Source organism: Lethenteron reissneri, chromosome 44, assembly GCF_015708825.2.
Source record: "Lethenteron reissneri isolate LAM-NWPU_2019-01 chromosome 44, ASM1570882v1, whole genome shotgun sequence".
Taxonomy (NCBI): Eukaryota; Metazoa; Chordata; class Hyperoartia; order Petromyzontiformes; family Petromyzontidae; genus Lethenteron; species Lethenteron reissneri.
The window spans coordinates 12,316,599-12,343,515 of NC_083822.1; the positions used below are offsets into that span (position 1 = coordinate 12,316,599).

Genomic DNA, 26,917 nt, shown 5'->3' on the forward strand with positions numbered 1-26,917 from the left:
GGGCAGTAGATGGGCAGCGCGAATAAAAAACTAACTCCACAACGGTATCCTGCACCCCCCCCAGTCACCAAGCTGCACTGACCAGTGACCTCTGCTCGGGTGACCCTTAACCGGCATCCTCTAGCGGTGGATTAACATCCGCCCTGTGCGTGCTTCCATTATACGTATCGTACACAATGTGTTGCTGATGATGCTTACGCAGCACGGTCTCGTTGGCTGTAAAACTGGGCCCTCTTTGCCGCTTGCCCGTGGTGGCCCAGCCACGTGGTCACTTACCCAAATTAAAATCGCAATGCTATTATAGTCCACACGGTTAATTACCTGAACGGAATAGAGCGACAAACCGCTGATTCATCTCCGGCAATCCTAATCGGATCGACCTGCGGTATAAAATCCACCAAATCCAGGCGCAGCACTGGAGACAGAGCGTGTGTCTGGCAGCAGCTGACCTCGAGTGGCCGCACACACTCAAGGGGGTAGCAGTCACCCGACAATCATAACACTGCAACATTTTCAAGGGGTGAAAAATTATATAGATTTGAACAACAACAACAACAATAAAAAAGCCCCCTCTTAAAATGGGAAATAACAGGAGCTCGGCAATTTCGAAGGAGCTGCTCGATGACCTGAAGCTCAACACTGCCTACTCGGAGCAGGAGCTCGCCGACTGGTACAGCACCTTCCTCAAAGAGTCTCCGGACAGCCGGATCTCCAGGGAGCGCTTCGAGCAGATCTACTCCAAGTTCTTCCCAAACGCAGACGCCACCAAGTACGCCCAGCACGTCTTTCGCTCCTTCGACGCCAACGGGGACGGGACGCTCGACTTTCGCGAGTACGTGGTGGCCCTGCATCTCACCGCCTCGGGCGAGATCGACCTCAAGCTCGAGTGGGCATTCTCTCTGTACGACATCGATGGAAACGGAACCATCAACAAAGCCGAGGTGCTGGAGATAGTCACGGTAAGTTCCTTATTTCGCCTAGGGCACTTATAAAATGTTTTTAAAATAACGAAGATTTTTTAAAATTTCGATTTAAAGCTTTCGTGACTGCAGGGATTCATCTTCTTGGTTCTTTTGGTAAAGTCACGTAGAATGGAAATAATAAAATAATAAAAATAAAACATAATAAAATAATTCTCACGACGTTTCGGCCACAACGCAAGCAGCCATCCTCAGGTGGAGAACAGGTCTGTCGAGAAGACAGACCTGTCGAGAAGACAGACCTCTTCTCCACCTGAGGACGGCTGCTTGCGTTGTGGCCGAAACGTCGTGAGAATTATTTTATTGTGTTTTATTTTTATTATTTTATTATTTCCATTCTACGTGACTTTACCGACCCAAGAAAACGAAGATTTTTTTATGCTCAATAAAATTCAAGGATAAGCTTATGCAACCAAATATGTTTTGGTTGTTTTACAATTGAGGGTGCCTGTATTCCTGACGTGACTCGGGATGGAGTTCTGAGTCCCTGAGGCAGGGAGCACAACAACCTAATGGCCCTTGCCCATCCTGATTTTTAAACGACTTTTCAGAGCCGCCGACACTTCAGCATTCGCCCATCTGAAAGTGCGACTGAGAAGCGTAATGCGCCAAGAGTTTCCTGTAAATATAAAAGCCACAACATCGCAAAGAATTTCGATTTAAAGCTTTCGTGACTGCAGGGATTCATATTCTTGGTTCTTTCGGTAAAGTCACGTAGAAGGGAAATAATAAAATAATACAAATAAAACAATAAAATTCTCACGACGTTTCGATTGCAACACAAGCAATCATCATCAGGTGTGAAAACCACAGCAAGAAAAAAAACCCGCCACTTTTTTCAAATTTTATTGCTGTGGTTTTCACACCTGATGATGATTGCTTGTGTTGCAATCGAAACGTCGTGAGAATTTAATTGTTTTATTTGTATTATTTTATTATTTCCCTTCGACGTGACTTTAGCGAAAGAACCAAGAATATAATATCGCAAAGGATAGTTGAACAAAAAAATCCTAAATTCTGTTCCCAGTGAATATTGTAACGATTAATTTGGCCACTGGGCCTCCAACCTCCTTAGCTTCCAATATTTGACACGATTTGGTACATGTTGGGTGATGCAATCGTGGGGATGTTTAACGTATGTGTAACATATAGAGGCACATGTAGGCATAGTCAAACAACCCCCTGGAGTTGTTTATCCAGCAGTAGATTGACAAATCGCAGCACATTTCAATTATTTATTATGATATGGAACATACAGATACGTAACAGAGTGTAGCCGTCATATATATGTGTATTTAAAAAAATTATACCAGTGATTTTAAGACAAAACTAGAACACAGCAAAATACTTTTTTCTAATCCATAATACAGGGTTATTTTTGGGTTAGATCGCAAAATATAAATGTGTCGTTAAACCCGCCACCACCCGACACAGCCAATTAGGAAGGTTTTTCGCGTAAACAGAACGTGCCAATTCGTTACTAGTACAGCACACCGGTGTGTTGGAGGGAAAATCCACAACATTTACAATCCGAGTACGACGTTTCGCCAGTAATTACAACTAGCATCATCAGGCAGACAGACAGATTTGTGGAGTATTTGTGGAGTATTTTTTTATACTGCTCACAATAATAGCACGGTTGGATACGTACGGTGCAAAAGCAGTTCAACATTCACAAACACAAAAAAGTTCAACATATTTTTCGATTTAAAGCTTTCGTGACTGCAGGGAATCATCTTCTTGGTTCTTTCGGTAAAGTCACGGAGAAGGGAAGTAATAAAATAAGAAAGAAATTTATTTTATTATTTTATTTTAGAATGTTTTATTATTTTATTATTTCCCTTCTACGTGACTTTACCGAAAGAACCAAGAAGCAGTTCAACATACATGAATACTAAAATACACAATGATACAATGTGCACCAAAATTCGCACATATTTTTCATCAATCTTACTGTGGCTGCTTTGGTCCAGCCACCTACTGTGGTAGAGTAAAGTATTTCTACTTTAAAATGTGTGTGTGTGTGTTTTCAGGCGATATTTAAGATGATTCCACTGCAAGAGCAAAAGACCTTGCCGGAAGACGAAAACTCTCCTGAAAAACGAACAGAGAAGCTGTGGAAGTTTTTTGGCAAAAAGGAAAACGGTGAGCAACACTTAACGATGCTCAGCGCTCAACTAAAATATTAAATGTTCTTTAAATCGCCATTACTATTCCCGTAAGAGTGATGTTTCACCGAAAATTACTTCAGGGTAACGGACATTTTTTCCCCAATTAGATTCCATACAATCACACCGCCGTAGATGACCGCTATAGATGTTATACAGTCACACTTTTCTAGATTACGTAGTCGCATTACTATACATTTTATATATGCACATCAGATTCACATCGCTGTAGATTCTATAGATTAACATCACTGTAGATTCTGATATTTCTAAATCCATACACCTTGTCATTTAATACATATAGCTGAACATAAGTGAGTGCTGACTGAATGTAAATTGTGTTCTAGAAGGGATGGAACGCTGAAACTCGACGAAATAGTCACATCTGTGCTTATCGTTAAAACCAATATTTTGTTTGTTAGAGAACATAAGTTTGGTTTATCTCGATTTTTCTCTTAAAACCTACACCTACAAAAGTTTGGTAGCTGGGGATTGTAATTGGGCTGAATCTAAATAGTACAATATTGTATTCGATTTTACAAACTAAAATTGAGATTGAGGCCCTCGAATTTGGAGGGCAGTATTTGATTTATTCCTGCAATTTGGTTTTTGAGACTCTGGGGTGAATGCAAGCACACCAGCTCTTCCAATGCCATTCTCATTTCCAGAAACTGTAGGAAGACTGTGACAATAAAGGTACTAGAAAGTGTGCAAAGCCTGCTCCCAGTTACTAACAAGTCACATTTCAGGCGTTTTGGGCCCTGTATTGTCATGAGCAGCAAGTGAGTATCAAGAGGCTGATCATCGTGAAATTGTATCCATAAATTCTAGATTTGAAGCTTTCGTGACTGCAAGGATTCATATTCTTAAAATTTATTAATTTTAATGTTTTACCTAAGTGACTTTACCGAAAAAACCTAAGAATATGTATCCATAAAGTAGATTTTTTAAAAGTAAAGTGGCATTATGGTTTTTTTTATGGAAACTATACATTTTGAGGTATGCTCGCCAGCCAGAGAGGCTAAGCATCGAACGAGAAGACCGGATACAATCATTATAACACAAAACGCGTGTCAAGACAACAAGACAGGACACACACACGTTTTGCATGCTATGATGTTGACATGACCATTCATGCATGCAATCTGCACACAGCCTTAAAATAGCCACCAGCTCAAAAGGGCTGAAGCTTTGCCTATTATTATTATTTTATATATATTTAGAATCATAAGGCAACTCAACAGTGCTAGGTTTTGTCCCCACTGTGTGGAAGCAGGATTTGGATAAAACGTACCCCACGCACAAATGGTGGAAGTATGAAATAATGGTGGATGTACTACACTGGTGAATTCAAACAAGGATGAAACCCGTGTCCAATTGCCTTGTCATTTCTGCTGCCGATGTAATACAACTACAAAAAACACAGATACCACAATATCACACCTTTTTGAGACTGGGAGCTGTCACAAAGCTGTGTGCAGAATATGTGGAACAAATGTGTTGTCATTCTGTCAGGCAAAGTATGCCAATATCCTTGCCATGCTCAGGCTGTTTGGGAGAAGGTTTCACACACATATTTTCAAGAAAACCCTTAAGGGCTAACATATGGCAAAACATTTTTTTTTCCACCAGAGCCATAAAAAAGCCAAATCTCGCAAAAAAGAAAATGTGAAATCCCCAACCCTGGCAATTCAACTTGTAATACAGCTTTAAAATAATAATGCAGTGGCGCTGGTTGTTGTTACTGCTCGTGCATATTTCAGCAGGAGTGCGTTGTGTGTGTTGGTCCTGAGTTGACCCTGCACCACAGTTAACATCACGTGGTGGTGGGGGCTCCTCAAGGAGATCGTCTCGAAACGCCTTTTACACACACACACACACAAATCTCGTTTGCAGATAAAATCACCGAGGGAGAATTTGTGGCAGGGGTTAAAAACAACATCGAGATACTGCGGCTCATCCAATATGAAAAGCTGCACAGCCACAAGTAGAGTGCGCGGTGGAGGAGCGGCGAGGCGGAGGGTAACGTTACCACGGTCTTTGTTTCACCTCCACACACCTCACGGACGCGACGAACACGAGCAACGGACGCAATGGGAATTCGGACGTCTGTCTCATGCGGTTTGACTCCGATGGTGACGCACCATTGGCCCAATCCTGAGTCGCGTCGGCGAGCACTGTCGCTTATATTTCATGGTAAATGGTACACTTTGTTATTTGATGACAGGGAACCCAACGTCAATGCAAATAAACCCAGCTCAGTAGCGAGTGTGATGATCACACGTATTTAGATACACACAGCTTGTTTTAACTGTAATTGAACAACATCATTAATGTGATTAAGTAATTAAAAGCAATTTACATTTGAATTCAAACATTTACGCTTAAGTGCAAAGGTAGAATTAAGACTTTAAATAAACAATAAATCACACGAAATTTTATAATTGGTCATCTGAGCAAAACAAAAAAACCCCCTTAAATTTTCATATAAATATTTACACACTCTTAAACATCCAATTCCACATTTCCGGGATATGTTTTTGTATATTCCAACAAATTGGAACCCCCCCCCCCCCCCCCCATATCATCCAGCACGATGTAGCTTAACGGAACCCTTGTCATATGGGCTGAAGTGGTATGATCTACATCTCACACTGTGTCTTCGATGACTGCTTGACTGTCACTCAGGTTACTGTTGGTGGTGGTGCTGCCCATGCCTTCACGACGCTTTGCTTCCTTGCTGTGCAAGAGCTCTGCCCTGGACGGGCGCTTCTTACCAACGTACAGCCCACTCCGATCAAACAACAATTGGCCACCTTCCATTGAGAAGTTCTTCATGGAGGTGAAGGAACTTTGGGAGCACTTCAGCTCATTTACCTTCCTTGACTTCACGTGCCAGAGATGCAACTTTTTCTTGAACTCGCTTTGGACCTGCCAAGATAGAGGTTGTTTTGGCTTTTGGGTGTCATTAATTGTTTGCTTTTATATATTCCCCATGGATCCTAGTGTTTCACCAGAGCACACTTAATTTGGATGTGACCTAAATGGTGATGGCCTACATACGCATGACATCAAATGCGATAAGCTTAAATGTGGATTTAATCATATCGGTGAGTTAAGGCATCAGTAGGAGAGGCGACTTATCCGAGTTTAGCGAAAGATACCATAAGTAGCTCACGGGGAATGTATTAGTCCTGAATTGGATGGCTCTATCTGCATAATCTCTTTATCATTTTGTCAATCATATTATTAACACATCCACGGGCAAACCAAATGCATCGAATACTCAGCAAAAAGAATCCATATTGTGTAAGTGCTTACAATCCATACATTTTGAAATATTACTGATACATGGCAACATCAAGCTGTCATTAACACAATTAAAATGTAGGTTAACACAATTAAGCTGGTATTTTTGGCTATGTTTATCAGATTATCTGATCTCAAGGAGAAAATCACCTCAGGTTAATGCAAACATTACAGAGGTGGTTGGGGGGGGACGCTGACATTTCCGTGGAAAAACTGCAGAGTCCAATTTCTGCAGAATATTTTGTTACATCACAGCAACGGTTGAGGCTGATAAAACTCACGTTTGTCCCTTAATTTACGGCCTACACAGACTTAAATGTTTAACAACAACAAAATACCGTCTCTATTACAGTTAAAATTGTAGTTTTATGATATATCTAAAAACAATGGCATTGTGCATTTGTAGAACTTTTATCTAGTGTAATTGCTGTGAAATAGTATATTATTTTTTAACTTAATAGTATGTTTGTGCAATTGTAAGCGTACGGCAAAGTGCTTTGGCTGTGCGGTACAATAAAGCATTGACATTGTCTGATCGTTCGTGATTCTCTTTGCAGTAAGACCAAGATTCTGCACACACTGCCTCCTACAGTTGCGTGCTGTGTTGAAATTATGCAGAATTAAAGATTTGTTGTACAATGAAGGTGATAATCACGGTAAATGACATTGCAGAAATTAAATTAATTTGATGTTATTTTTTAAATATAAAAAAGTTACATCTGTATGCGAATTGCATACAAGGAATACTCAAAATTATCAAATCAAATTTGGTTCTGCACTTAATTTGGCTGAATTCCAGATCTGCCAATAAAAAAACAGTTCGACTGCCTTGCAATGAACCGATCACAGGCAGAGTGAATGGGAAGGCGCTGCCCTCTGTTGTATGGACCAGAAGTCATTTGAAGATATTTCAGAGGTAGCTTTGTGATATTTGCTTCTGTGGGCCACTGTAATACAAAGGTTTTCACTGCTCTGCAGCAAATATAAAATATATACGTCATCTCTTGACATGACGCTGATAACATAGTCGGGATATTGTTGGGGAAATTTTACGACAAAATTATTGACGTTCATTCACGGAAACATAATTACGACAAAGTGCCGAAGACCAAATTACTCCACACGTGCTCAATCTCATCATATCTCAAAAGGTAAGCAGGTTTAGAGCCTGGGCTGAAGATGACCAAGACTCACCAGTGTTGTAAGCAGGGCCGTATTATCCAATAGGCACAGGAGGCGCTGTGCATAGCGCCTACGAAAATTAAAGGACTTCCGAAAAAAAATTGACCCGTGTTTTTGCTCGTATGTATGTATGTGTAGTGGTAAAGCGCTGACTGCTGGCGGAAAAGGGTAACTGCGGTGTACGGCAGTACTCGCGTTAGCAGACACGAGATGGGGACTTCTAGGGGAAAGGTCACAGAAGGGGCCCATCGCGAAGCCCTGGGAACCCGCTAGCAGGTTCCAGTGGCCGGGGTGGAGCGAGGCCACGCCGGGAGTGTAAGAGGGGGCCCTGAGTGGGAGCTCGGGGCTGTCGTGCTGCTCAAGATCGTCGTCGTCACCTTCTCGTCCTCGTCGTCACCATCTCCTCGTCGCCGTCTCCGTCTTCACCATCCCGGGGCGCTGCTAGTCAGACAGCCAACCAACTGTTCTAAGTAGTGCCGCCCACAGTAGACGGTCTTAATAATAATAGTGTGCACCCACGTAGGGTGTGTGTGTTATCCAGATGGTGCTTGTTCAATAAAATCAGTGCCTCCAAGTATTACTGCCTCCGAGCTGCGTCACTACACATGTATGTATGATAAAAATTTAACCAAGATATCTTCTTGAATAAATGTATTAATATAGCAAGGATCGGCAGTGTATATACGAAGAGTCATGTCAACGTCAATCGTTTTTTTTTATCAGATGAGAGAAATTCACGCCGGAGATTAACTTTTCCAGATTTTCTTTCATTCAAAAATTTGCAAGAATATCTTCAAATGGTCTTTTTCGCACCATCTTTTATTCTCAATAGAGAGCAGTGCAAGGGAAGACAAGACGGGCGTTGTTGCCCGATGTTTGATCGTAGACAGTTTTGTGTTTGTTATCAGCTTTAGCGAGTGACAGTGGTGGTAGTCGTAGTGACGTGACATAGAATTGGTCACTACGTAGCATAGCGCTGGCTGCTGGCAGGGAAGGGGATCTGCAGAGTGAAGCAGCCCTGACTAACAGCAGGCCACGTGACAGACCCGAGAGGGATCTAGGGTAAAGGTTACGGAGGGGACAAGTCGAGATCCCGCTCGTAGGTTCCAGAAGGGGGGCGTGGCCGAGCCGGAGTGAGGCCACGCTAACAGGATAAAAGGGGACTCCGAGCAGGGGATCGGGGCTGTCGTTTGGAGTGGGATCCCCTCGTTGCTGCTGTCGCCTTCGTCGCTGTCATCGTCCACTGGATAATTGCGCTGCTAGCAGTAGTTGGCTGTCTTAGTTCAGCGCCGTCAGTTTCGGACGGCTAGCGTTGTGTTGTCGGCTAGCAATCAGTGTAGAGTTGCGTTTAAGCGAGAGACGGAGCGTTGTGTAACAGCAGAGAGTGTGTAACAGTGTGCTCGGTGTTTAATTGAAGAATTTCCTCCAAGAAGTTACGTCTCCAAGTCAGTCACTACAGTAGCGACGTGGGGCAGCAGCAGTATCAACTGTCGAGTGTAATCGCTGAAGGCTCAACGAAACTCAAGTGCCTTGGGCCTACAAGAAACCTTAATCCGGGCCTGGTTGTTAAGCATCGGCTACGAGGTGGAAACGAGATGCCAATGGTGTCACCCCCTTGTCGAGTCTAACACGTAGGAGGCTTTCGCGACCAATATCATCCATAATAGAGGTTTCTTGGGTCAGATTGTATGTTTGATGGATGTTTCTCTGGGTTTGCCAGTTTCCCCATCACATGAAGCCAAACTCTCATTGAAGGAATTGGCCAAACCATTCCAATTGGAGGACCGCACTGAAAAAGGTCTCGAGGCACACCAAGCCCTTTGGGTAAATAACTGGCATCATTACTCTGAGAGCAAGCATTATATTACGTTAGTTTCCTATCACTTTTTAAAGTTGGAGAACATACACATGGTAATGACACCATTTAAACTCGGGAAAAGCACTTGGGCAGGAAAAAAATATGCCTCTTCATGGAATGATGGCCGATTGTCAACATTAAAAGAGGGAGTTTACCGAGGATACGAAGCAATGGAGTCATCTCGAGTGTAGGCGCTGGGTTGGGTGTATTATTACATCCCAGGATCGTGAGAGGCGGTAGCGACTTGGGAAAGCCTTCATCTAGCAGCGGATTAACACTGAGTGCTGCTGCTGCTGATGACTTGTAAATTAGCGTAACGACGTTTTTGGGAAATAATGTTTGACTTGTCAAGGTCTGTAGTTAACAACCCTGTATTTTAGAGTGTTGGGTTTTTTGTATGAGGCAATGTGTAAGTCGATGTGTTTGTGTGTGTGTGTGGGTCGATGTGTGTGTATCTTTTTCACCCGGGCAACGCCGGGTACTTCCCGCTGGTGAGTCAATATAACACTGAACCACAAGTGGCTTTTGTAACCACGTTTGTTTAAAAATAGGTGTACACAGAACTCTCGACTATTGCAAGTATTTTATATTGCTTTTTGTACATTTAACAACACTGTATTTTATCACTTACCTCACCATTAGAGAAGCAATACAGGAGCGCTACAAAAAAGCCCTAAAAAAGACAAACACGTTCACAATATTATTAACTGTGTTTTTTTAACCTCTTGCTCATAATGTGAAGTAGTTGGCAAGCTTTTTACGTTGGAGACAATTTATTTTTCCTGCATTTGATTTTAGGGATAGAAATGGCACAGTCCCCAAAAGGTGTCCTTATTTTAGCATGAAATGAGTATTTCACCAAGGTGAAAGTCAGTCGCATGTATCCTTGCAGAGTAAACATTACACACTCTAACATTTATTCTTACTACTATCTATTAAATATATGTCTTGTACACGTCATCAAGCTATAATCTTCTGCCCCACCTGTAATTAAACAGAGCAGTTTCAGGTCCAGCATGCCAAGCCACTTCTGCACAACAAAATCAATGTTTTGGGTGAAATTATAACCCGATGATAGGATTACAAAATAACATAAAATACATTCCAGCCATTCTCAATCCACCAATGGATGAAGGCCTCTTGCACGCCATCATCGTCACGGTTTTTTGTTGTTGCGCACTTCACCGCGCTGGTCAACGCGGGTAGGTCACGACGAGTGGAAGGGCAGAACCGATTCTGGTTTCACTGGCCACTGACGGTAGCCGTGATCGGGAGGGTGGAATGGCGCAGCGCGCTCACCGCTGTGCCACCACTCCGACCCTGAGAGGCACATGACGCTTGCGTGGTTTTTCGCGAATGTTATTTTTTTTTTCTCCAGAAATAATTTGGTGTCTATGTCTAGATCAGCGTCAGCACCTTGACAACACCCACCTGAATGGAGCTGAAGGAGAGCTGAATGAACAGGCGGACGTAGCGCGTTCTTCCCGTGGCATGCTCATCCGCGAGGAAGATGAACACAACCTCGTGGATGCCCAGAAGCGGAATCAGGGTGAGCGTCGACCGGGCAAGTCTGCAACACGCGACGGTTTAAAAAATAAAGGCGCAGCACTGGAAGTTGCTTTCTCTCTGCCACTGCTGCTGGAAGGGTCTCCACTAAAAGGAGCTCTACAAAGCCCCCCAAACCGCCCCACTAGAGAGTGTTTTGGCCTACTCTTCCACGCTGCCGAGACATCTTGGAAGAGGTGGCAGTGCTTACACTTGACCCGCCCCCCCCCCCCCCGTACGTGACCTGACTATCGACGAGCTGCGGTGAACCCTTGTATACCCCTGGGTGGACGGAAGTTGGGGGGGAGGGGGCAGCAGAGGATTTGAGAAACTTGCCCTCCCCCCCCCCACATTATTTCAGCAGCTGCCACGCCGGGAGCTTGAACTGGCGTGGCCCCCCTGGATCGCAAGTCCACTGCGCTGACGGTTGCAGCAAGACATCATGTTCTTCTTCAAACCCAATTTGTTCCCGGCAGAGAGGGTCTGTTTTGGATCATGACCCCACAGGAAGGCTGGATAGCCTAGACGGGCATCTCCTAACATGTTGTAAGCCGCGACGATGCCTGCCTTGTAATCGGGGTGAAACTCCTCGTATTCACGATTGCCATTATCCACGGCACCCAGTCAATGAACAAATTAATACTATTTTACGTGGACGTAATGAATCCTGGAAATGAGGCACCATGCTGCATTGTAATCAAGTGAAACCGTGAACAGAGAGAACATTTAAAAAAGCTCCAATTACACATTTAGCTAATCATAACATTGAAATTAATATCAAGTAGTTGGGTAAACAAAATGTGTACATTTGTGCTATGCTATAGAGCACACATCGTATATTCACACATACACAGAAATCGTAGATTCACACATCTACAGCAGGTGTACCATTTACATATCTACAGAAGTAGATTCACACATCTACAGAAGTAGTACATCCACACACACACAGCAGTCGTAGATTCACACATCTACAGCAGGTGTACCATTTATATATCTACAGAAATAGATTCACACATCTACAGAAGTAGTACATCCACAGCAGTCGTAGATTCACACATCTACAGCAGGTGTACCATTTACATATCTACAGAAGTAGATTCACACATCTACAGAAGTAGTACATCCACACACACACAGCAGTCGTAGATTCACACATCTACAGCAGGTGTACCATTTATATATCTACAGAAATAGATTCACACATCTACAGAAGTAGTACATCCACAGCAGTCGTAGATTCACACATCTACAGCAGGTGTACTATTTACATATCTACAGAAGTAGATTCACACATCTACAGAAGTAGTATATCCACACACACAGCAGTCGCACCATTTACCTGCTCTTGTAATTTGAAAACTTTGACTGCTGTGCCTTCAACTTGGAGAGTAAGATTTTGATGATCTTTACAAAGAGGATAAAATTCACCTGCAAAGACACTAATGTATGTTTGATGTTTTTTTTGTTACAATTGTATACACAGTGGCACATCTCTCCCCCCCCACCCCCCGTTTAAACGTTTGCCATTTCAAATATTACCACAACAACAACAAAAGTAACTGCGGTCCAATGTCGCATATCGGACTCGCTGGGGACTGAGGTCCAGGCGGATATGTGAAAATAGTTGGGTATGTGAACGTTGACACGTGTCAACAGATAAAGCGCAAACTGCGTGAACAATGGGAACATGCTTCGCTCGAGAGGACTTTAGCAGTGAGCGAATGCACGCGAGGTTAAGAGAACATCACTGAGTATGAAAAAGTCGGATCCGTGAATGTGTCTAGAAAATGGCAGTGGTTGGTGAGAGAGGGAATGTGACAGTCGGGAACATGCGACCGACTGCGCACGTTAGATTCCAAAGAACACAGGATGAGATGTTACTATCCTTTGTGCAAGCACTTCCAAGAGTTCATGAACAGTGAGCCTGGTGAAATTTGGGGAGCGCATCGTCAGTAGTGACCCTTTGGTTCCTAGGGTGTTTCGGCCTTTCATACTATACACCCTCCCCAAAGGCGGCCAGCGACAGGGTGATCAATCCTACGCTTGCGTCCCATTCCCAATTAGTCACAATTCGATGTAGAACGCACGTTGATGAAAGGGTAAAAAAACAATTATCATATTTTGCTACTGGCAAAGGCGGTTCCAATGGTGCACGTTGTATAATTTGGTGAATGAATGCAAACAACACGTAGTAGTTACCACAATGGAGAACAGGATCGGTCCTCGTATAATCCACCAAATGCCCATCCACGTGTTAATTCCCCAACACCTTTGAGATGAGAATGAGAAAAGCGTTGTAATGTGCGAATGCCGATTCAAAAGCCACAACCAGCCTTTTATACGGCAATTGTTCGTATAAACACAATTACCATGCACCGCATGTTTGATGCATGACGACCGTTATTCATTTCACGGATATTAATTGGCACAAATAAAACAAGACATCATTTACATTCTCTTTGGTTCTTTCGGTAAAGTCACGTAGATAGAAACTTAATAGATCACGACGTTTCGATCGCAACACAAGCGACCGTCTTCAGGTGAGAGAGAGAAAGCTACTGATAATTCCAAGCACATATCTCTCCACGCTTACATTCATCACTGTCAATCATCGCCGTCATCACCTTAAATCATAATCAGTCATCATATATGTGTTTCCATAACATGACAATTGCTTGAAGTAAAAATGCAGTTCTCATCCTGGATATAAGGTGATGACTTTGTATGTATGTACGTATGTTGAACTTCTTTCACACCATACGTGGGCCAACCGTGTTAATCCCGATGGACATCCACTCCTTTGGCCGCCACTCCGTTTTTAGTCTCGACCACGAGCCATTCAAATCTCCTACCCAATCCAACTTCCTTGTTTTGTTTACAGTCAATGGGATGTGTGTATGGGGGGACAACGTGAGAAATGAAGACGCGAGAGGAAGACTAACGGTGGTAGAAATCACAGAGCAGGTGAGAGAGAGAGAGGGCTCTGGATGTGGTTCGGTCATGCGGAGAGACAGCAGGCAAATTATGTGCGTCAGAAGGTGGCGAGTGATGCAAGTGGAAGGAAAGAGATGCAGAGGAAGACAGAAGAGGAGGTGGGGGGGGCGATGCGGTGCGATCGGCCCGCGGTGGCCCGAGGAGCAGAGAGAGAGATGGCACAGGACAGGGCAGCGTGGAGAAGTTTGGCAAGGACAGGGGAACACCCCCACGTGAGCGCGACAAGCGCGTGGAAGGAGGAGGAGGATATGTGTGTAGCTTGCATATGCCGTTTAATCCACGTATTATTTTTTTCTGTCTCTCAATATAATTCCAAGCACATATCTCTCCACGCTTATTCGCACACTTGTCTGCATTTGTTCCATTTTCTTTGTCCGTGTGCAAGTGTTGGATCCATGCGTCACAACAGGTACTATGCACCAGTTAAACATTTACTGGGGTTGAAACATCAAGGCCTTTCCAGGGAGGCCAACACACCATTATTACAAATTTTCACTATTATGGCAAAACACAACCATTATAGCCAACTGGAAAGAGCCATGCTCCCCCGCAAATACTCGAGGAATGGGCCAATAAATTGTCAAAAATTGCCCCTCTGGAGCATCTAAGTGCCAAACTAAGGAGCAGGAAGGAAGCTTACCACTAACACGGAACCCCTTCACTCCCTCTACTCTTAAGAGCATTCACGAGGGCATTTTGGCATTTTCACTTCCCTTTTTTTATCCTTTATATTAAGTTCGCTTGCTTGCTTGCGTGCTTGCGTGCTTGCTTGCTTGCTTACGACCGTGCAAATCTTTCGGTCGTTTTTTAACACACTTCCCGTGATCCAATCGAGCTGACATTTTCCACACAGACTCGTTGTGCGCGACAATTAATTTTCGTGAAATTTTTTTTCCAAAATGTTACACTGTTTAGGGAAAAATAAATAAATATTTAATTACCAATTGCTTAATACTGGCAGACAATCATCTGACCCATAGGTGGCAGCCATCTCAAGCCAGAGGACGAGAGGACTCTAGCCGCCACGCATATAAAGGATTTAGAGTGAAAAACTTTGTTTTTACGGGTTTATTTTCCTTTCTCCTACAGGACTATCAGAGCTTAGGCAGACACCAGGGGTTTGTAGAGATTATTGAAACAGATTTGAAGCTTTCGTGACTGCAAGGATTCGTATTCTTAGGGTTTTTCGGTAAAGTCACGTAGATAAAAAAAATAAAATAAAAATTAATAAAAGTTAAATAAAAATAAAATTTAATTAAAATCACGACGTTTCGGAGGCAACACAAGCTTCCGTCTTTAGGTGGAACCGTCACAGCACGACTGCTGTATCAAGTACAGCTATCAAGTACAGCTATCGTGCTGTGACGGTTCCACCTGAAGACGGAAGCTTGTGTTGCCTCCGAAACGTCGTGATTTTTATTTTATTTTCATTTAACTTTTATTAATTAAATTTTTTTATCTACGTGACTTTACCGAAAAAAACCTAAGAATATTATTGAACCAGTTTATTGAAACGTGCGGTTTAAGACAGGTTTCCACTGCACTGTAAATCCGTAATGTGTTTGTGCTGGTGTCAACACCTTTTCATATCCTCTGTGTTGTGTACCTGATATCGTTTCGTTCATATTAAAATACTTTTGGAGAGGAAACGAAAACTGTTCGAATTCAGGCATCGTTGCTGCGTCGCCTTTCATTATTAAGTTCACTCGTCCGCCTTGTCAATTCATTCGAATTATCCCGGTCCGTGTCCCACCAACAAACGTTTCGGAAATTTGCCGTGACTTGCTACACACGTGTATCGTGAGCGGCACTCTGCAGCCTTCTTTGTAAAGTTCTTCTCGAGTCTGTTGTGGTTCATCCCCTCTCCCCCCCCCCCCCCTTCTATTGAAATGTACAATGATTGTCATCACTAAATCTGAGGTTAACATTTTTTCCTCATCTATATTTAGGAGCTCTTCAAGTCAATTTGTATCATCCTTTTTTAAGTAGAAAAATTATTGAGGCTTTATTCAATGATGTCTTTCATTTATGCATAAGTATGTAGTAAATGGTTCCCCTAATTGGCTTCAACAACTGGTTCTTTGATGGTGATGATGGTGATGCCTCCACCATCTGGTTCAGGAGTTTTCCCTTGTTTCACGTGTGACAGTTGGAGCTTCCACTTCATCTGAGGAGTGGACGTATCACTGCGATGAATGTTTTAATATTCATCCACAGAGATCTGCATAACATTCTTCCACTAATTTTAATATTCTCCCTCTCTATAATGTGTGACGGTGCATTCATTCTCCCTAAGGGCGACCATTTGTGAATGGCCAATCATCAACATTAGTTTTACAGCTTTTATTGCTCTCTGTCATCTTGAAACATCTTTGTATTATTCGCTTACCATTTTTCGCTCTAATCGTTTTACAGAGATCCATATATGCAAAATTATGTTCATCATCTCGGTCTCCTCTATACTCTCCACTACCTCAAAATGCCCTTTTGTAGTTTCAGATAATGTATTCTCTTGTTGCTTTTCAACATTCTGCCACTTACATCAATGCTGAATCGTACCTCCTGTAGTTATGTGCATGCTCGCACCGACAGACGTTTGAAAATGTTGTGTTCGTGTATAAAAAGACAACATGCACAAAGCTTACCCTTGGTTTTCATAAATCAATTTTGAAACCATCCAAGGTATGATGAACATAATCGGTGTACCTGAAAATGAAAATAAAACAACGTTCAACCGTAGATCAGTGCATGTATACAAAAAAGTGCAGTGTAACGTGAACTAGTCTCAGATGTAATTCCTACAGCAAGTGCCAGATTTAAAAACAGCTGAACAGGAACGAGCCTGAATAGAACTTGAAAGAGCAACCACCTTGGCTCAGGCTGGTGGGTCACGTGGTGGGCTCAGCAACAAGCTACCATGTCTGTGTTCCCCAACTTCATCAAACCTGCGGTGTTGTCAGATAACTTCCCCCGAGAGCCCTTCGCGCGGGGAGGCCCTGATCCAGCTCGTGGAATTTAAAAATGGACAGATGTGTGTGTGCGGACGCATTTTAAAACCGTCGAAGTCCGCTTGGCACCAGTGCGATTATTGTTTACCTCTGTTATAGGCATTCACTCACCCCATCCCAGCAGAACGTAAAATGCAATCAGTTTCTTTTCGGTGAACACACACATGGTCAGCAGGGTGTGTAAGTAGCTGCCTTCAACCAAAAGCCAAAAGTAGTTGGCGCCAATGCAATATTGCATGAAAACGTGAGTAGCTCTGCATCCTGTGTACCCCTGTGGCAAAAAAAAACCATCAAACATGCAACAAACCATTGGCGACAGAAGACTTTGCTCACACGCATGCTATCAATTGCCAGTGAAAAGTTACAAGTGAAAATGAAGGCACGGCTCACTAGTTATGGACATGTGCTCCACATTCATGGGTTTCTTCTCAAAAGGCATAGCAATTCTTTGTTAGTAATCCACCAATGATTGTGTGTCGAAATATAAGTGGTATTTGTGGATCAAATCCAGAATTCATACTCCCCATTTAGCTATGAATTAACATCAGCATTTGTTGACATTTACCCCTACTTTAATGTTTTTTTTTTACCAGCTGTGCAAATGTCACGCGAGACACAAACACCCCACACGATAAATGTGCCCCTCCACACACACACACAAAAAGAAAGCCTTATCGTGTACGTCATGAACACGTGTATCTACTTTGTGTCCGGCACCACTCACTTCGTATCCAAAATAGCCCAGCCAATCGGAGGCGTTCTGGAGTCGTTTTGTGTAATTGTGTGTGAGAGCAGCGTCCTTGAGCAGAACGGAAATGGCTCTGAGGATGAATGAAGCGAACAAGTTCATGTGGATGTAGTTTCTTGTGCAGTGTAGCCGCCTGGAAAACAGCGTTTGAAAACAGGTGAATCATCTGGGACAACTATTATTGCACTTGCCACGAGCGTGAATGCACAATTGCGTGTTTAATCCTGAACATTGTTGATTACCGTATACGTCCAATAAGCCAATGGGAAATTGCTGGGTGGACAGAGGCGGGGAGGGGGGTTAAGACTCTTGCTGCAGAGTATCAACGTGTACGTATGTATGTTGAACTTCTTTCGCACCGTACGTAGATGGAATTGAGCCTGGCGACATCCAGATTGCAGCTGTGGTGCACTGTAAGACGGCAGCATCCCGATACTCAGTACCTCAGTACCGCGTTGGCATTACAACTGAATGCATGTGTGTAACTTTACTTACTTATTTACTTGACATAACACGGTCATTTAACGGGTCAGAGCTGCAGGTTATTCAACACGGGGTATGTAGCGTCATAGCAGGGCACGCACATTCATACGTACACATATATGTTGTTATTATTATTACCTGAACATGATCAAAATTCCCATAGCCACCACGAGGGAGGCGAGGGAGACCGAGTATCCGGTGGTATAAACCAGACGTAAGGTATGAAGAAGATACGTCTCTTTTCCCTAGAAGGAAACAGCAGACGTGAATCATTGACATTTAAAATAGGCAATGCCTTTGAGACAAAACGGAGGGTATTGTGAAGGAAATGCAATTCTGTACATGTGTGTATGCATGACCTCAGTGGAGATATTGTTCTCATCATCCAAACATTCGCTGTGGTCTCTCCATGCCGCGGTCACGTTGTCTTGAGTTAACCAGGTGCCATCACGAGTGCAATATCTGTAAACGTATCCTCCTTCCACTAAAACAGAACACAATTACAATAATTTTTTTTTTAATACGATTAGTACGTTCTCATTGAGTCTTAAAGAATTTGTTACAGAAGGGCCTGCCAAGTTTTTTTTGGCAGGACTCCAGAGAATCCGGAGGAAACCCACGTTAGAACAGAGGGGGGACATACAGACAAAACTAACAGTAGCATTTCACAAAAACAAACTAATTATTTGTTTTGATGGGGAATTATGGGTTATGTATTCATTAAATATACCTGGCTTAATGATTGATTGTCAGTTAGGCCATGTAATGATCTGGCCAAATTTCTGTCCTGAGACCCTCCACCACCCAACCTACACTTTTGTTTGTACAGGCAAATAGTTACGTGGCATAACCCAAATATTTATTATGAATCACAATAATGGCTGCAAAAACCTATGTTTTTCGTCAAATAGACCGTATTTCGCCTCTCCACACAAAAATGAAATATGTATTAATGTTCATAGGCTTATTGGCTTTCTAGAACAATCTTATTTGCGGCATTTTTTTTAAACACGCAAACTAAACTGTGGATCAGTTTTGACCTTCAGTGGGGTCTCTTCAGCATTCGGGCTTCTTAGGACACATTCTGCTGAGCTGCTAGATGCTACTTGCAAGAGCACTGTTCACGAGACGGGACCGACTCAACGAACAAAAGCAATAATGATGCATTACTCGTATGGTATGCATTGTTGTGAAACATATTTTGCGCGATAAAATTTGTTTGGAAAGTTTGTAGCCCAATGGGACAAACAAAAACATTGCATTATTATGTACAGACGAGAACTTTTCTCTATTTCATTAATGAAAAAGCACAGACATCTAATGCTTTACGAGTGAACATTATGCAGCCTATTTCCCAATTACGTTGGCAATTATCAAACTTCGTTTTGGGTGAGACATGTGTTTTTTGGTGAATGCGAAACCTATGTTATATTTATTTTAAAACCATACAAACAAATTAAAAACACGCACTGTAGCTCAAGGACATTTCTATTTTTAAGATTAAGGGCATTTATCTCTGCAGCCCTCCGATGCCAATTTTTGGTTGCACCGCGTGCGTTGTTCGGCAGGATGCGTGACGTTTTGCTACAAGTGCTGGACAATTCTTCAGGAACCCGGCACACGGAGCGAAACGTCGGACACCAAGCCGAACAACACGTGGTACAAGCCGACAACACAGCGGAGAGCTACACTGCGCGGCCGCGAACACCCACACGGCGCCATGCGTTCACCTTTGTCTATCCAAGGCAGGTAGGATGGGCACGGTATCGCCACTTTTGTATCTGGCAAGCTGTCTGGCCAGCAAGCATAATGGTCAAATGTCCTGTTGCAATAAACGCCTGGAAAATATGAATCACAGTTATCGTAAGAAACGTGCTCAAGCAATAATCATTGAATTTCAAATTATTCATTAACAGACATCGATGCGTATGCAGTGGTTGTGTTCGTCATTAGGTTTCTCCCGATCCTCTTTAAATCCTCAACCGAGAAGTTTCCCGTGAAGGTATCGTCTTGTTCAATAATTTCGAACGAAACAGCACTTTGAGCTTGGTAGATAAAACTACGCAAACACACACTCAGCTATATGAAGATTTGATGAGTTTTTATCTCTCTTCAACTTCCACATCACTGCTGTGGCAGTTGGTGCAATGGCGCCAAGCATCTGTGTCTGGCTTTAACAAATAATTTGGCAGTGCTGCTGCTGCTGCTTTGTTGGCAATGGTGCACAAATAGCAACAACAACTCAACACATTTGTCAAAAGCACTGTGGCCTATAAATAGGAAAAATACGCAAACAGCCAAGTTTTCTGGGAATGGACAAAAGTTTGCCCGAAACGTTGCCTATTATATATTTATAATTGCAACGCCACACATGTTTTGTATATATATTGAATTTCTTTCGCACCGTACGTAACCAACCGTGCTAATGTCACGCATAGTACAGCCAACGTCTTATTACTCTTGAGGGATCGTTGCATGTCGATGTCGTTTACTCACTCACCTGAGAGTAACGGTTCGCTGTCATGTGACTGCTGACATTCCTTGGCATAGCTTGACCATCTTTGCAAGGTGTCTTGCAGCAGAGAGGCAGACGCCTGCCAATAGGAAACACTCGGAGTTATTTCAACTCTTGCCATAAACCCACCGCCGATTGAGCTCCCCGATGATGCGATTTCGGCGTGTGCCGCGTGTTGTTGTTTGCCGTTGCTGTTAGGCACGATGTACGATGTTTCGCTCCACGTGCTGGGACCTTTGTTCAGCAAATTAAGAATTTAGTGAAGTCATCCGCTGAAGAACAGATTCATTCATTGGACAGCGTGCCGGGCAAACGCACTGATCACAGCCACGAAAACCTGCACAGTGGTGTCGCCACTGGTGGATTAACACATCCTGTAAAATGAGAGCGCGTTTTCCAACACCTGATACTCTATGATTATTATCGAGAATCCAAAGATTGAATCTCCTTGCTATGCAACATCTGCACCAAATGTTATGGGCTGTCTAGGAAGAACACCACAGAGGTATGAGCCAATAGGTTTATTTAATGTCTCCTTTTGGAAAAGCTTAAATCAACTCTTTGCAACCATTGTATATGTTCATTGTTTGCATATTTGTTCAGTAGGAATGATGTACATTTTTTGTATTAGTAGAGGGTATATGAATACATTTTACACAGTAGATACATTCAACTTAAAGATGCATTGCACTTGTATTTTGGAATAAAGTAGAGTGTTGAAAATCAATGTGTTTCCAGTTAGGATGGAGTGTGCGTGACTAATGCCGAACTTTGATGGATTCATCTACACATCCCGTTCTTTCGTCAAATCACACCATTGGCATATTTGGTATTTGCACCCTTCACGTGCTGAAAGGCGTTTATAGTGTGCAGAGTGTCGTGGTAGGAGGGCTGCGTTGCCACAATGACTTGGATCCAATTAGGTAATACGAGAGGCACATTTGGACGGTGGTGCTGGAACACACGGCCTTCGCGCTTTCGATTAATGCCACGGGATTGGAGGGTTCACCACGACTCTGTTGTTCAATACGCTCGCAGTATTAAACCGGAGCGGCCACCAGCCTTGAGCCGCGCACCTCCGCAACAAGCAACAAGCGGAGGACTTACACTTTGGGGCGTACAAAGAGGACGAAGAAAAAGTCTTCGCCCATTGGCGCTTTGGGCAGCCGTACAACACAGCATCAGTGAAAACAACACCCGGGTTAAACAGCCCCGATGTTATTTCTCCAAATACCAGCGTGTGTTCTGCTTCAAGAAAATTGGCACGGAACGCAGGTTAAATAAAACGTGTCCTCGCAAAAATGTGCGAGCATCCACGCCGCCGTAATAATGGTCATTTTTCTCCATTACATCCCTATCAGATGTTATTTGCAATTAAAATGAAAAAAGTACAGGATTCCACGTGGTGTACAACTGCGGTCTGGGCTCCGTCAACAGAAGAGGAATAGCAAACACTGCACGAACTCTACATAATGGAGTTTTTTTGGGTTAGATCGCGTATAAATATATAAATGTGTCGTTAAACCCGCCACCACCCGACCACAGCCAAATCAGTAAGGTTTGTCACGTAAACAAAACGTGACAATTCGCTACAAGTACAGCACACCGATGTGTTGGAGAGTAAACCCGTTTCACGGGCAATTGCAACTAGCCACATCATGCGACAGCCAGGGTTGTGGAGTACCCCTCCGTCTTTCGATCTCATTTATTCTCGCTCTCATGAAGTCCAATCGTCGTGGCTAGCAGACCTCGGCATTTCCATTGAGCTCCTGGACCCATCGCTACCGCCACCACCACCATCGCCGTGACGGAAGCACAGCCTCTCACCTTCAAGGAATAGCAGCAAATCACGCAAGCGACGGTCACCAACGCGGCCACGACCATTATCTTCCTGTGAACACGAATCGCAAACGTGAATGTATTTTCTCAATGGGCAAGTAAAGAAGCAGCAGTTTGTTGAACCAAAGCACAAAGAAAGGTGCGGGAAAACGTATTCGTGTAGTGGTGCACAAATAACAGACTCAATCGATGAACAATCCCTAGCAGAGCAATACAAACTTAGTAATATATGTTATATTAATAACATGTAAGCAATACAAACATAAGTGACGTATTGAGCAATTACACCTTTATTGTAAAGAAACGTTGCATATTGGATATTCCCTCCTCCTAGGGCAATGTTATTGAGGAATGTGTCAACACAATCTGGAGTATGTCACGTTGGGACAAGTCGAGTGGGTGAACTGGGAAGTCCAAACAGAAAGTGTGATCGCTCTACAGTAGTTCACCAGCTATTGACGTTCCCTCTCTATCTCTGCCTGATAATACAGCGACAATGTATGCATGTTGGATGTATGTTGAACTTCTTTCGCACCGTATGTAGCCAACAGTGCTAAATCGGAGGTGCGGGGGAATTATAACAAAAAAAAACAGTTCTAAAGAAACGAGTTTTCAGTCGAGATTTAAAAGTCCATAGCTCCCAGCGGTTCACATAATATCAGAAGGAAGAGCGTTCCAGACGGCTGCCGCGTTCGGGGCGCCGCCTGAAAGCGCGACGACTCGGACACACACCGAGAGAGACAGATGGACAGAGAGACAGACGGAGAGAGAGACAGATGGACAGGGAGACAGATGGACAGGGAGACAGACGGACAGAGAGACAGACGGAGAGAGAGACAGATGGACAGGGAGACAGATGGACAGGGAGACAGACGGACAGAGAGACAGACGGAGAGAGAGACAGATGGACAGAGAGACAGATGGACAGAGAGACAGATGGACAGGGAGACAGACGGACAGAGAGACAGACGGACAGAGAGACAGATGGACAGGGAGACAGACGGACAGAGAGACAGACGGACAGAGAGGCAGACGGACAGAGAGGCAGACGGACAGAGAGACAGATGGACAGGGAGACAGACGGACAGAGAGACAGACGGACAGAGAGACAGACGGACAGAGAGGCAGACGGACAGAGAGGCAGACGGACAGAGAGGCAGACGGACAGAGAGACAGACGGACAGAGAGACAGACGGGCAGGGAGACAGACGGACAGGGAGGCAGACGGACAGGGAGGCAGACGCCAGGTGTCGCCGCTCCGTTTACCAGCAGCAGCAGCAGCTCCTCTCGCGAGGAGCTTGACGACCGACTGAGCGCCTGCGAGCGAAGGTGACCGCGGGTTTTTGTTTGTTTGTTTGGAGGAGACGAGAAGTGCACGAGGGGGGCGAGAGGGGCTGGTGGAGACTTGCGGCAGAGAGAGGGGTTCGTGTGGAAGGTTTACGACCGGACGGATGCGAGTGGACAGATGGGAGAGACAGGTGATTCGCGGGGACAATGTGAATGTGAATTCGCTTCGGTGACGGGTTCCCCTATTGCAATGTCACCGCTATTGCGACACCGCGCGTCTTCAACTCAAACGGTACCCACCCGACCGACACGTGGAGGCTTGCGAACCGGATTACGGGCACCCTTTTGGTAACCTTCACCCCGATGGAGGCATCTTCATACTCAATATGAATTAGCACGGTTGGCTACGTACGATGCGAAATAAGTTCGAAATACATACAATGCTTAGCGTAAATAATTGGACGTCACTTGACGTAACTGAATCGCAATTTAGAACCTTTTTGTGTCAGTCCACTGCTGGACGAAGGCCCACCCCTTATCGATCGATGGGTTGCTCGACCATACTTCACCACGCCGGTTAGCGCGGGCTGGTGAAGTGGCAAGGGGGTGAGATGGGGGGCTAGGTGAGTGGGGGGGGGTAAGGAAGAACGAGCTCGGGATATCACTCACCACTGATGTGAGCCGTGACCGGGTGGGTGGGTGGTGGTGGTGGTGGGGGGTGGTGGTAGTGGGTGGGTGGTGGTGGTTGTGGGGGGGTGGTGGTGGTTCACTGCGGTAGCTCCTGGACACCCAACGCCCTCGCACGACCGGCGAACGAAGCAGCAGCAGCGACAACAAAAAATCCCCAAGTGGTGACAGCGTGGAGTTACAAATGTCCTTACCCGGTGTCTTGCGATGTAGACGAAATAAACAGCGTCCGAAACTCGTTAGACAACGTTGAAACTTTGACGTCTTCAAATAAATACAAATTGCACGACTTAACTGCTCCCCCGCTCCTCACTCCCTCGTGACATTCTCCGCTCTTGTGCGCGTGTTGTGGCAGCAGCAGCTTCCTGCACTGCACCACTCTGCACTCTCAACTCTGCACCACTCTGCACTCTCAACTCTGCACCACTCTGCACTCTCAACTCTGCACCACTCTGCACTCTCAACTCTGCACCACTCTGCACTCTCAACTCTGCACCACTCTGCACTCTCAAATCTGCACCACTCTGCACTCTCAACTCTGCACCACTCTGCACTCTCAACTCTGCACCACTCTGCACTCTCAACTCTGCACCACTCTGCACTTCAACTCTGCACCACTCTGCACTCTCAACTCTGCACCACTCTGCACTCTCAACTCTGCACCACTCTGCACTCTCAACTCTGCACCACTCTGCACTCTCAACTCTGCACCACTCTGCACTCTCAACTCTGCACCACTCTGCACTCTCAACTCTGCACCACTCTGCACTCTCAACTCTGCACCACTCTGCACTCTCAACTCTGCACCACTCTGCACTCTCAACTCTGCACCACTCTGCACTCTCAACTCTGCACCACTCTGCACTCTCAACTCTGCACCACTCTGCACTCTCAACTCTGCACCACTCTGCACCACTCTAGACTCTCAACTCTGCACCACTCTGCACTCTCAACTCTGCACCACTCTGCACTCTCAAATCGCCCTCTTCCTGCGGTGCCTTTGCTCAAATTATAATCGGAGGTACTTATCAGCACGAGCGCAGCAGCCGGCGACGATGATGGTGGTGGTGATGATGGTGGTTGGAAGGATGGAATGTTTGTTCACTCCTCTCGACTCCTCGTGTAAAGTGCTGGCTGGGTCGTGATACGGCTATAAGGGTACCCAGCGTTTCAATTCACCAGCCACCATCACCACCCAACCACCCATCCCAACACACACAAACACACACGACCTCACTCACCCATCCCACCCACCCACACAGCGGCGTGCAGGGGCATGCATTTACGCACGCGGTGGAGCAATCCGCATCTAGATAAAAAAATCGCGTCGTAAAACAGTAACCGTAAAAAAAACCTAATAAATTAAGACAAATCCACGAACTGATCTACCGATGGACGAGATTGAGGACTCCGCATAGCAGCGCCCCTCCGTGGGACACGCACGGCGAATGGCTCCAGCGGTGGCCACGTGAACCTTGCCGGTTCACCACCGCTCCGTGCGTCTCTACCAAATGCGACCCGATCAGGGCAATGGCCTGATGAGAAGAGGGTGGCGTGCGTGGGATAATGGATCATATCCGAAGGGGGCGCGGGGCGGGGTGGGGGTCACAGTGGAGATGTGACGAAGGCGCTTCCGCAAGGGAAAATGGAATGGGAAAACAAATAAACGGAGCAGTTCGGTGCGACAGTTTGTGAGCAGCTGTATGGGACACTCCACGAGAGACGGTGAAGATAGTGAAAGATTAAAAAACACATGTCATGGACATTGACCATATATATAACAGAGGTGGAATAGCAAAGCTACAAGAACTCTCTCTCTCTCTTCTCAAGCCCTCTCTCGGCTAGCACACCTCAACAATTGCATTTCGCCGCTGAACGCATCGCCACTCATTGAACAAGGATCAAAATCAACCTTCCATTGTGAGAATGACACGGGATAGAGGACAACAACAACAACAGCAGCAGCAGTGGAAACTCTGGCACCGAAGCTTGTCGGGTCGCAGACGAATGAAGACGGGCTTTCGAACGGCGGCGAGAATCTAATTAAAAGGGTGCGTGTTAGGAAAATATGCAAGAACATTTTAGTTTTGCCTGGGATCCAGTGACGCACGGCCAGGTTCGCGGGCGCGAGTTGATCACGCTACTTGGTTGGTGGTGGTCGTTGGTGGTGGTTGGTGGTGGGTGGTGGTGGTGGGTGGTGGTGGGTGGTGGTGGTGGTTGGTGGGTGGTGGGTGGTGGTGGTGGTTGGTGGTGGTGGTGGTGGTGGTGGTGGTGGTTGGTGGGTGTGGTGGGTGGTGGTGGTGGGTGGTGG

The 26,917-nt window shown here is 44.8% G+C and overlaps 2 protein-coding genes across 3 annotated transcripts; one reads left to right on the forward strand and one right to left on the reverse strand.

Annotated features, from left to right (window-relative positions):
* Positions 1 to 432: 432 nt before the first annotated feature.
* LOC133353524 (S-modulin-like) lies at positions 433 to 5,974 on the forward strand. Its single transcript, XM_061569830.1, has 4 exons — positions 433 to 959; positions 3,014 to 3,125; positions 5,045 to 5,170; positions 5,837 to 5,974. The coding sequence occupies exons 1-3, from the start codon at positions 579 to 581 to the stop codon at positions 5,137 to 5,139; spliced, it is 588 nt and encodes a 195-aa protein (XP_061425814.1). The 5' UTR covers positions 433 to 578; the 3' UTR covers positions 5,140 to 5,170; positions 5,837 to 5,974.
* LOC133353523 (glucagon-like peptide 1 receptor) lies at positions 2,253 to 25,050 on the reverse strand. Of its 2 annotated transcripts, none has more exons than XM_061569828.1 (14): positions 24,801 to 25,050; positions 22,621 to 22,684; positions 20,779 to 20,872; positions 20,009 to 20,116; positions 18,638 to 18,762; positions 18,417 to 18,523; positions 17,772 to 17,928; positions 17,159 to 17,318; positions 16,685 to 16,745; positions 13,245 to 13,314; positions 12,385 to 12,473; positions 10,929 to 11,067; positions 10,129 to 10,170; positions 2,253 to 6,079 (listed from the first exon to the last, which is right to left on the reverse strand). In XM_061569828.1, the coding sequence occupies exons 2-14, from the start codon at positions 22,675 to 22,677 to the stop codon at positions 5,798 to 5,800; spliced, it is 1,491 nt and encodes a 496-aa protein (XP_061425812.1). In that variant the 5' UTR covers positions 22,678 to 22,684; positions 24,801 to 25,050; the 3' UTR covers positions 2,253 to 5,797. The 2 variants fall into 2 exon arrangements, with proteins under 2 accessions (XP_061425812.1, XP_061425813.1); XM_061569829.1 differs by lacking the exon at positions 24,801 to 25,050 and adding an exon at positions 23,899 to 24,368.
* Between the last annotated feature and the right edge of the window lie 1,867 nt (positions 25,051 to 26,917).